At 53.1% G+C, this 12,025-nt stretch overlaps 1 protein-coding gene across 1 annotated transcript in view; it reads right to left on the bottom strand.

Moving 5' to 3' along the window:
• SLIT3 (slit guidance ligand 3) overlaps nucleotides 1-12,025 on the bottom strand; it is a 514,410-nt gene that overhangs the window by 398,753 nt on the left and 103,632 nt on the right. Inside the window, exon 4 of the mRNA XM_056107963.1 lies at nucleotides 6,787-6,858. Within this exon, the coding sequence (XP_055963938.1) occupies nucleotides 6,787-6,858 (72 nt within the window). The remainder of the gene's footprint in view (nucleotides 1-6,786; nucleotides 6,859-12,025) is intronic.

The raw sequence follows: 12,025 nt of genomic DNA, 5'->3' as shown, positions 1-12,025 counted from the left end.
CCCCGCACCAGGCAGTTTCACTCCGGCGCCTCGGAGAGGGGTAGGTGTGATCCATCCCCACCCCAAGGGATCCAGCCCCGAAAACCTCCAGATCTCAACCACTGCGCTGCTCATGGCCGCTCTCCACATGCTCAGGCCAAGCCTCACCCCAAAACAAACCTATTCTTGAACCACGCAGCCGTGACATCTCATACCTCACACCACTCACACTCCAAGAGTAGCGCATCCAATTTGATGGGGTTCAAAGTAGAAGGCAAACAATATTAGAGGGAAATACACTTTTACAGATACATACACACATACACACAATATATATAAGCACACAATGCTCAACCCTTAACAACGTATTAGTAATCTCTTATAGAAGGACTTAATGGCCCCTGGGTGAAATATAACAAACTTCACTCACTCTCCTCTAAGGAAAGCTTTTTTAGGAGCATTTTCAGCGGTTTATTCATAACGAACAATACAAAATAATTTATTTAGGTTCTGCTTTGGGGCCGGGGCTGGGGTTCGGGATGGAAATATCCAAAATATGGTGGTGGGAAGGTGTAATGGTGGTGGGATTGGTGTTAGAAAATTAAATGTCATCAATATTGCGAACTACTTTATACAAATTAAAGTTTGAAAAAGTACGATGGCTGGCTGGACCACCCTCGCCCCGGCCCCTGTTCCTCCTCCCCCAATTCACATCTCAAAGTTCTCACCCTCCCATATTTCAGAATGGAACTGTGTTTGCCCGTGATCGTCTCTTCGCAGGAGTTATTAAAATGAGGACAACAGGCTAAGGTGCCTAACCCAATGGGTCTGGTGTCCTTATGAGATGAGGAAGGGACAGCAGGGACGAGTAGGAACAGGGGAATGATTCTGTGGAGAGGCAGCAAGAAGATAAGGAGCAAGGCCTCCAGAAATTGCCCTGCTGGCAGCTGGATCTCACACGTCCGGACTCCTTGTGGCGAGAAAATATATTCCCATTCCCTGGGCTGGCCAGGATCTGGAGCTGCAGTTCTTTACCACGGTACCGACCAGCCAGAGACCAATGACACGCAGAGGCATCACTTTGACCCAGAGAGTCTCATTTATACCCCGATGCATACGGTTCCATGAGGCCCCAGTCTCTGCTTTAATACTGGGCTACCTCAAAGAAACGCTACCTCACCTTGCAGAAGGCGACTTCTGTTTGATGCGGGGAGACAGGTCCTGGGTTCACAGGGCTGCAGTATCCATGTGCAGGAGGGGGACCCCAAGCAGGAGTAAGCCTTGACTTCTTTGGGAGGGAAGGGAAAGACGCACGACTTGCCCCCAAGCCCCGTCCCCTTGCCCACAGCCCCAGGGACTCCTGGGTCGCCTCTCCTAATATTTGCAGCAGCCTGGGAATCGACTTCTTGCAAGTCTCTTGCAAGTCCACCGAGACTGAGTGACAGCAGGTCTGACCCCAGTGGCGTTTTCTAAAGCCGTCAAAACCTCCGAGAACCGAGTGCAGAGGAACTAGAGGCCTCTGTCATGCTGCAGGCAGAACGGCTTCTTCAGCCACAGGGTCTGAAACCATTTGCCAAGGTTTAACCATTTCCTTAATTCCAGGACAAGTGAGGGGAACCCTCCATGTCCCCCACCCCCCCGCCCCACCCACCCACCCCCACCCAGCAGTCTGCTCAGCCTCATGGAACAAAGTCGAATTCTGATGGAAACAGTTCAGAGCACTGCTTGGTCTCCCATCGCCTTCAAAAGCTCGCCCTTCTGGTGCAAAGCAGGGGGCCTCTAACTACTGTTTACAACTCGCCTCCCGCTTCTTTAGGGGATTTCTGGTGACTTAACTACTCCGTCTCCACATAACCCCAAATCTCCTACTCCCTCCCCAGGAGCAGGTCAAAGAGAAAGCTGGAAGAGGCTCCGAGTGGAGGAGAAAATCTGCAGCCTATAGTCCCTGGAATAGATGGTGTTGCATCTGGTCTCCGCCAATGGTGGCCCAGAGAAGTGTGCCTCAGGGGACCCCGCTGGTGGCTGGTGGAGGCAGCATGTGGGCTGCTCTTCTTGGGTGCTCCCTGAAACTTCATTTATGGGAGCCCGAAACTCTTTGTCTGGTACTGATGTTCACACCTCCGACCCCAGGGCCTTAGCATATGCCCCACTCATTGGTGGTCACCTCCAACAGCTCCTCAGGGCCTTTCTTCACGGAGCACTTGCTCTACACTGTCACAATGCTGAAAGCTGCCCACGGGTTAGTTTCATCAATCCCCACGACCAGAGAGAGCAGGGGTTCCATTCTCCACCTTCCTGAGGAGGAGCTTGACACCAGAGAGGTTGAGCGACTAGCCCATGGACTCCAGCCTAGCCTGCTGGTCCTCAGCATGTCTCACCCTAAGATGAGGGGCTGTACAGAAACTAGACCAAGCAGAGGGGTAGCTTTGATGCTTGAGCATCTTCTGGTCTAAGTTCAGGTGGGAGGGGGCTGGCAGGCATCTTGCTGAGCATTTTACAAATTGAAGCCACAATGTCTAAACCTCAAAGTGCTTCCAAACTTCTAGGATTTTATGCCCTGTGTACTTTATGTGCTTACGAGGATAAATATACTACAAGTACAAGTAAGGATCTAGGGATCGATGGATCGGACGGTGCCAGGGCTGCGGCGGCCGAGGCAAAGAGAGTCAGCAAAGAGAGAAGCACGTGGATGGATACATTATAAAAAAAATAAGTTCCTTTTTGGTCTAACTTCAGCTCTCTAAAATAGCAAGGCAGGAAGCTGAAAGACTTTAATTATTTATGGATGTTGGGCCACACCCGGCGGTGCTCAGGGCTTGCGACTGGCTCTGTGCTCAGCGATCACTCCTGGCGGGGCTCAGGGGACCATAGTGGATGCCAGGGATTGAACAGCCCAGGACAGCTGCATGCAAGGCCAGCACCCTACCCACTGGACTATCCCTCCAGCCTGGCTCAGGGACGTTAAAGTACCCACACGTGCCTTTCGGTCCTGGTTCCATTGAATCTGCCTATAGGAATCTGAAGTCGATTCAATAAGAATTTCTCTTCGCAGGATTCTGTGTGAAGGTGATATAGAAGCTTTGAGGCAAGGTTCCCAGAGAAGTGTTATTTCTTAGAAATCTGGGCTACATGGGCAGGAATTGCAAAAATCTGAATTTTAGTTCCCTCGCTTGCAAAAGGGAAGTATGGAGACAGGGAACAAACCGCAGTATTGAAGGGAGAGAAAAAAAAAACCACAGAGCCCAAGTCAATGACTCAAAAGTGACTCTTGAATCTGTCGCTAAGTAGTTGCATGACACGGGAACCATTTCAATAACCTCGTTCAGCTTCAGTTTCTATAGAACGGCCACGACCAAGGTAAGGGAACTAGATGAGCTATTCAGGTGCTTCCGGCAAGCACTCACTCTCGCTGTTTGCTTGTTACCGCAAGGCTTCCAAACACCACCCGTCAAAGCAAGAGTAGGTGTGCAACGAACTATGGGAACACTGTTATTTTCAAGTTAGGCCCATCTCCCGTAGTCTCTGCGAATGAAATGCTTCTTTCCTTTGGGAAACCCATTCCCCAAACTCCGCCTTCTCGCATCCCCACAACTGTGGGATGAACACACAGCTCTGACTTCTCGCTCAGAGGACACTCGCCATCTCACTGGTCAGAGGAATTTGCTCATGGACATGTGACCAGACCCGCAAACGCCCTCAGTCCTTCTCTGCAGCACTGCGAACCTACCTTTGCTGGATGAGTACCCTCCCAGCCCTCTGCTTTTGCCAAATGCCATGCTCAATGTCTTGGGGAGGGGGGCAAGATGAACAGATGGAGCAAGATGAAGTCTCAAAATCTGAGCCCCTCGATCCACTCGACCCAGTCGCTCCTAAAACCACTCATCACTACTGATGGCCTTTGGAGGACCAGTATCTTCCTCTTGGCGTTAGACAAGCTTTGCTCGTGTGTCTGTCCCGTATACCAAGTAGAAGTGTTCTAACCAGGGCCTAGATGTTACTTCCTTTTCCCACCACTCACTCAAAATATGCCTTATTATACACCCATAGCCTACCTAAAATGTAGATTTTTTTTCCTTTTTCCTTTTTTTTTTTTTACAAGCATTCAGTAAGAAGCAGTTTTTGGTTCACACGTCTACTAAGAAAAGAAAAGGCGTCTTCTGTCTGCTGCCTGACCCACGTGGCCTGCTAAAGGGACAAGGAGTCAACAGCCCCCCACCCCCACCCCACACCCGGCGTTCCTGGGGAAACAGCTCGCCGTGTGTCGACGGAGATGCAGTGCTCTTTTAAGACAGAGCCAGTGGCCTATGTATACCCACTCGTGATTGCACCGCTATTGATTTCTAATTTGTACCCTGCTCACTTCCCCAAAGGCCCTAGAGTGGCTGACAAAATTAGACAAAGACACAATGAGGCCATTAAGAAAAATCAAAGATCAAGCCCAGAGAGGGGAAAAAGGGGGGGGGGGGGTTGTGAAGCTGTTGATTGCAGCCCGAACCTGGGTTAATGTGGTTGCCTCAGTGGGGAAAAAAATTATATTTAGCGCTCCACTTTTTGGCAGGCATTCAGAATATGTCATGCCGGGGCTCCCGGATAAATGGGCATCCTTCACTTGGGGCTCCGCTCTCAGCACAGAGGCCAGGCTGGAACCAGCCCCCCAAAGGAGCTGATTAAATGAGTGAATGAATGAAAGAACAGAGGGTTCAAGGAATGGTGGATGGAAGAACTCAAGCACCTTGAACGTTCCACTGATGCCCTCAGACCTCTCTCATTCATTCATTCATTCATTCATTCCTCTATTTGTGAAGTGCCTGACCTCAGACCTCTCTCATTCATTCATTCATTCATTCATTCCTCCATTTGTGAAGTGCCCGATCTGTGCCACACTCTGTGTCCGCCTGGGATGTGGAGGTTGCCAGATACCAAGGTGAGTCCAATGCCTGCCTGCCGACCTTTGGCTAGAAGCAAAAGCGTGATACGATTTATCTCGGAACACAAATCTAGTCCTCTCTGCTTTGAGACTCTCAGAGCAAAGCAGTTGGAAACTGAGGCAGTGAAGGAGAAACAACAGTTAGCTTCTTGATCACCTTCACAGGTGACCCTTCGCAAGCCTAGGGGGGGAAAATACAATGCAGGCCCTGGGACTTCTTGGCTAGGTAGAGTGTCCGGGGCTAGAGGGCATCTCCCTTGTATTGCCACGGGAGAGAAGTGGCCACCCCCTGAAGCCCGTCATCACCGCCTGAAATTCCTCCTCTGACCAGCCCTGCAGAAAAAGGGGCTGAGTGTGGGGAGCAGCTGACGGTTATGGCTCCCACGCAGACGAACAAGAACCCGAAGCGCACCCCTGGCCCCCCCGCTGACGTCCTGCAGCTGAGTGAATGAACACTCCTGAGTCCCCTGCCTCCCTCCCGGCTGCCCGGCCCCTCCCGTTCACCAAGAGAGTGACGCTGGGCGTTTTATGAAGGGCACAGTCAGTCTGCGTGACTTAATTAAGAGCAGGCAGGAAAAGCAGAGCCCAGTCCTGGTGGGAGAGTGAGGGGGGTATCTGGGAAAGAAACTCTGCATGGAAGGGGCGGGGCGAGTGGGAAGCGAGGCTGGTGTTCCATGGCCCATTGGGTCTTATTCGGCTCCGCTGGACTCTGAGCCTGTCACTCTGTCCACCCTCACGCTCCTCGAGACAGAGTCAGCAGGGTGGGGAGAGGGGCAAGGCGCCTCCCAGACTGGCCGGGTCGAGGAGAACTCACGCGAGAAATGAAGTGGGCGGCAAGAGGCGGCTCTGGCCAAGGACAGGCAAGCAAGACCACCAAGACACCAGCCACTCCCAGGCCACTCCATTTTTTCCGACAACTTTCCCCCTCCCAACGCATTTCTGTCCACAGTCTCTGTCTGCGAGAGACCCATCCCAGATTCCTAACGCAGAAGTCATCCTCATTCTCCAGGGGCGCACACTTGTATGCATTTCCCATTTCCTAACGTATCCTGGAGTCTACGTGCCTCACGTGATGGCATCAGTAGGTAGGACCCAGAGCAGTGGCGAAGGCAGGGGTGGGTGGGCGGGGCTGAGGGGTGCAGAGGGGTGGCCCCGGCGCTCAAGCTGACCCCAAGGCATTGGGAGCCAGGTCACTAGCCAGATTGCAGACCTCACCGGCCAGCTGCTGGGCTGACTCCACTCAGAGTGGAGCCTTGGGGCACCCAGGTTCAGATCGAAATCCACACGGGTCCCTTCGAGAAGGATTTTGAGATTTGAGCCACAGGGTGGCTGGCTGCCAGCAAGTTCTGACACCCGCAATCCATGAATCACAACCTTCCCCGACCCCCGAGAGCACCCCCGGGCCTTCGACTTCTGAGTCCTTGCGTGTGCCGACGCCTCTCGGCGCTTTTCCATCCTCAGAGCCTTGATTATTCCAGGATATTTGGAGGAAAGCTGAGGTGCTTGTCCCCTGCCCCCCACAGAATCCCACACCTGCAGATGCAGAATTGCCTAGACTGGTCATAGTCAGAAGCGGGCCCCGAGCACCACGGGGCAACCCCAGTGCCCAGATAACGACTCAACTCAGATGCCACCTCCAGGGCATTGCCTGGGGCCTGGGTTAAATGGAAGTTTCCTTCCTCCTCCCTCCCACGAGGCACAAGTTCTCAGCGGCCGGCAGTGGAGTGGACGGGGACCCTGCCCCGTCCCCGTCCTCATTCTCATCTCTCTGCCGAGCGCCACCTCCCACAGGGCAACGCGGACCCAGGCGAGCACACGCTCCGCGTGAACAACACAGCCCAGAGAGTGACGGATACGGAGCGGCGTACGCGGCTACTCACAGTCGGGTGAGTTTCGGCGTGCTCTGGAAAAGCAATTCTGGAAGGACCTGGAGCTTATTCTTGTTCAGGCGCCTGCAGAGGAGACAAGAGGGGGGAAAAGAGAAAGGGAATGAGAAGATGTCATGGGGACATTCAGTTGGGACCAAGTGGATTCACAGACACGGTCCCCCCATCCACCAGGTCACAGGTCTTCAGAGGCTGCAGCTCCCCCAACCCCGCGCCCCCCGCCCCCCCCCCCCGGCCTGGGGAACGCTGTAGCAGGCATCTCCATTGGGGTGGGGCTCGTAGGGAGCTCAGAGGAGCTGGGAAAGGCAGAGGTCATTCGGACGCGACCCCACGGCAGCCTCTGACATACATCACTAATTCACCAACGCACTCTTTTCCTGGACCTCAGACAAGGCTTCTAAAACTCCCTCCTCCTGCCTCCGGGGTCCAAGTGGCTACTGTCAAATGACAGAGCTGGCACAGGAACCAGGACCAGAAGAAGAGATAAAGTACCAGAGCAAACATTTGCCATCCTAGATGGCGTGAGGGTGGTCACGGGAAGGAGGGCAGGTGTAGGTGGTAAGCGGGTCAAAGGGCAGCAGCTGGGCACTCCTGGACCGGGCGACTGGCCCGGATGAGCTCTTTCCCTCCATTCCCACTTTAAAATTCTATTTTAGGGGCTGGAGCAATAGCACAGTGGGGAGGGCCTTTGCCTTGCATGTGGCTGAACCGGGTTCAATCCCCAGCATCCCACTGGGTCCCCCGAGCACCGCCAGGAGTGATTCCTGAGTGCATGAGGCAGGAGTAACCCCTGTGCATCACCAGGTGTGACCCAAAAAGGAAAAGAAATATGTTTTATAACCATGTTGGGATAAAACAAACATTCTGACATCGCTCATTGTGATATCGCTATATCCAGTATGATTTTCCTTCTTCTAATTTTAAAAGAAATAAAAATATATTCATGGGCCCTGGGCACTGCTCTTGCTGTGTGTCGGGCTAGCTGAGGACAAAACTTGGCCCAGGGTGCCGGGCACAGAACCCCCCTCTCCCCTCCAACCCTGATCTGAGCTACCCCCATCTCCTGCCCCAAGAATACCCAGTACTACCACCCACCGGAAAGAAAATCACCTGAAGGTGCCCCCAACCCTGGCTGCACTTCTCCTGGGAGAGCATGGCCAACTGGGGTCCTGATCCGCACGAGCCCCTGCACTTCTCAGCGTGATCAGGGAAAGCCCAAGTCAGCATTCTCGAACCTCCTCCCCACAGAGTCCCACGTCACCAAATCCTCCAGAGCAAAAGCCATGTTGACAGTCTGACTCAGTTTCCCCGCTGGGTGTGAGCCCTGTCTGGTTCGTCCAATCCCACGTCAACACCCGGATCCAGGCTATTCCACTGTTCCAAGCACACACGGTCGGTCCCATGGGTGTGAGCCTGCTCTCCCCTCCATTCCTGTCCCACCCTGGGGAAGGAAAACACTTTTAAGGGCCGGGCAACTAAGAGACAAAACAGGGCAGAGCAGGTGAGGGAGGAGGTGGACAGTCCTCAGCATGCATGTGGCACGACCTTCAGGGCCTGGTGTCTGGTGTGTGTGTGCGCGCACGTGCGTAAGGGGCGGGGGGGGGGGGGGTGCGAGGGTCTCCAACTGGAAAGCCACTGAAGGGGCCTCATGCCCTGCTCCAGCCTGACAGTGGTTTGACTACCACAGCAGGGCTCCCAGTGATCTTAAACACAAGTGTGTTTCAAGTTGTGCTCACACACATACACACATACACACACACACACGCGCATGCACGCACACACACCATGCTTAAGTCAACGTAGCACTGTAGCACTGTCCCCCTGTTGTTCGTTGATTTGCTCGAGCGGGCCCAGTAACGTCTCCATCGTGAGACTTTGTTGTTACTGTGTTTGGCATATCGAATACGTCACGGGGAGCTTGCCAGGCTCTGCCGTGTGGGCAAGATACTCTCGGTAGCTTGCCAGGCTCTCCGAGAGGGGCGGAGGAATTGAACCCGGCTCAGCCGGGCCAGCAGCTTGCAAGGCAAACGCCCTACCACTGTGCTATCGCTCCAGCCAATGTAAACCATTTTTACATGTACCATTCAGGAGCATTGAGTCCATTCACACTGTCGATCTTAAGACACGGGCATCCTGCAGGATCAAATGCTTCATCCATCACAGTCGCTCCCCTTGCCCCCTCCTTCACTGACCCTGGCAGCTCCAAGCCCCCTCTTTGTTTCCATAACTTTAACAGGTGCTCTTTTATTAAAGGGGGGTGGGGGAATGATAGGGGAGGGTCTCCACTATGCAAAACACACATTCCAACTTTTGGAGCTCCACATAGAGATAAGTAGAACTAATTTCCTGAAATTCCAAAAAATTGTAAAACAATGACAGGTTAATAAAGTAAATATAGCCCTATACTGTCCTCCCACTGTTCATCGATTTGCTCGAGCGGGCCCAGTAACGTGTCCATTGTGAGACTTGTTGTTCCTGTGTTTGGCATAACGAATACGTCACGGGCAGCTTGCCAGGCTTTGTCGTGCGGGCGAGATACTCTCGGTAGCTTGCTGGGCTCTCCAAGGGGGCGGAGGAATCGAACCCGGGTCAGCCGGGCCGGCTGCACGCAACACAAATGCCCTACCACTATGCTATATCACTCCAGCCCAATAAAAGTAAATATTTTTTTTTTTTAAAAAAGAACGACAGGCATTCTTCTGGATTCTGGTCGCTCCCCCCACCCCCACCCCCACCCCCACCCCGGCATCTACTCTGGTGCATTTCTGTTGCTAAGGGAGAAGGCAGGGGGAGCAGAAGGCAGAGCGCAAGAAGGGGATGGTGAGGGAGGGAGAGGGGGGTCCAGTTCTCCTGTAGAGCAGTCAGTGGCAAGTCCCCCGAGCACCATGCAACCCTCCACACTGGAGAAGACACAGCAGCATCAATGGGTCTGGCCTGGGGAGGGTCTGACTGAGCTTTGCTCTTACTGTGGGAGCCCGACAAAGTCACTGGGTTGTGGCCAGCCTTTGAGGAGAGCCCGGCAAGCTACCGAGAGTATTCGATATGCCAAACACAGTAACAACAAAGTCTCCAATGGAGACGTTACTGGGCCCGCTCTAGCAAATCGAAGATCAATGGGAGGGCCTTCACCTTTACCTTTGAGGAGCTTAGTAAGAATAAATAAGCCCGGGGCTTATTCCCACTGGGCTGAGAGCATGTCAAGAAGGCAGTGATGGTGGGGCCTTATAAATATCCCAGCCCCACCCAACGGGGCCCCGGGACTGGGAGCATCTGAGCCGAGGGTGTCAGGAGGTGGTGGAGGCGGGACTTGAACCCTGGTGGTCTGAATGCAGTGCGAGCGTTACTGGCCTCCTCCTTTCCCTTTCTTCTGTCTCCCATTTGATTCCTTTCATCCAAGGTCACCACCTCCTCCACCCTAGCCCGAGGACCGTCTCCCTCCCTGAAAAGACTCTCTTGGAGGTCCCTAAGGTCCCAAAGGCAGAACCGAGTCTCTCTCGCTGTGGTTCTGTCTGGACCCACCCTCTATTGTCACAGCTGCACAAAGCCTGGTGAGTGCTGCTCAGACACTTCAGTCCCGGCAGAAATCCTAAAATCTGGCCCCCGGCTGCCAGCACGGGTTGGGGTGTTTAGCATGCTAAAAGCTTTCAAAACCAGAGTTGAAGCTAAAAATAAAACCCGTTGGGCGCCAAGGCTCCGGCGAGGGAAGGAATCGTTTTCAGTTCTTTGCCGGTATTTGCGGCCGGACAAAAATAAAAACACAACCGAGTTCAGCCAATGGTGCCCTCCGCCCGCTGCCTCATCAGCCCCCAATGGGGGGGGGGGGGGTGCCAGGGAGGCCGGGCCGGGCTCCGTTCCCAAAAGCCTCGGGGTCTTTCCACTTCGGCTTGGGCGGGCCGCATGCTGGTTCTCCCTATCACAAGAACGCAGACGTGAGGTTTCCTTTCCAGTTCATTCCGGGATTTACTCGTGTTTACTTAGTTAACCGAGTTGGGGGGGTCCGGGAGATCTTCCTCAAAGAGGTGAGCCCTTCCCATTTCATGCTGTCAGAGCAGTTCCTAACAGGAAACAGAGTGTGAGGAAATGTGCTCTTTAAAAAAAAATTCATTTTTATAAAATTGTTCCCATTGATTTATTATAGTCAATATTCTAATACCACTCCCACCACCACTGGGCTGGAGCGATAGCTCTGCAGGTAGGGCATTTGCCTTGCACGCGGCTGACCCAGGTTCGATTCCTCCATCCCTCTCGGAGAGCCTGGCAAGCTCCCTGTGATGTAGTCGATAGGCCAAAAACAGTAACAACAAGTCTCACAATGGAGATGTTACTGGTGCCCACTCGAGCAAATCAATGAACAATGGGAGGACAGTGTGACAGTGCTATCTCCATGATTTTCTATTCTCCCAACCACCATCGCCCAGGACTGCCCCAATAGCAGGCCCCAAATGATTTATTTTGTCTTGCCTGTTAGGATTAATTAATGAGAAATGACCAAAACGGATTTCCTTAAAAAGGAAGTATGAAGATTGTTGTATCTCATCCTGGAGCCATTACGCCATTACGTCTTGTGTAAGGGATGACCAATACGCTGTTTACAGGTTATGTCTCCTGGTTGCCTTCTACTTTACAACCCAATATCCAACGTGGAGGAAATGGCTCTGAACACACGGGCCAGACAGCAGCAGCTGTCCCAGACACCCTCCGTCACTCATGCTGTGGTACCCCAGGTCGAGAGGCGGGAGTCTCCCTGCCTTGCTCAAGCAGAAAATAACTCTACGGTGACTCGGTTGGAGAGATAAGACTGATGGGTTCAGCTATGAGGGCGCCTCAAAGAGGTCCACAGGTACCCCATGGGCCAGACCAATGATGGGCTGAAGCCCACCGGATGTCCCCTCTTGCTCGACACCTTTTCAGTTTCCTGCCGTAAGAGCAGAAAGCACCAAAGTCAAAAACTTATTGGTCGCTGCCGGCTGCAAATTGCTAACTCTGTCTTAGCCCGAAGTATGACGATTCACAGGCCAATGCCCATCTCTGCGGCCCCCTGAAAGCTTCCCTAAAGGTACTGAGAGGTTTCTGGCACTTTGCTGAATTTGTCGATGTGTTTAACCGTTCATTTCTCCACTTTCCTATCCAACCATTCACCTTTTGTTCAATGACCACCCATCTACCCATTCACTCCTCTAGTCATTCACCCACCTGCCCCACCATCATTCACCCACTTACCTAACCACCACCT

Source organism: Sorex fumeus, unplaced genomic scaffold, assembly GCF_029834395.1.
Source record: "Sorex fumeus unplaced genomic scaffold, SorFum_2.1 ptg000187l, whole genome shotgun sequence".
Lineage (NCBI taxonomy): Eukaryota > Metazoa > Chordata > Mammalia > Eulipotyphla > Soricidae > Sorex > Sorex fumeus.
This window is presented reverse-complemented; position numbering and strand designations above follow the sequence as displayed.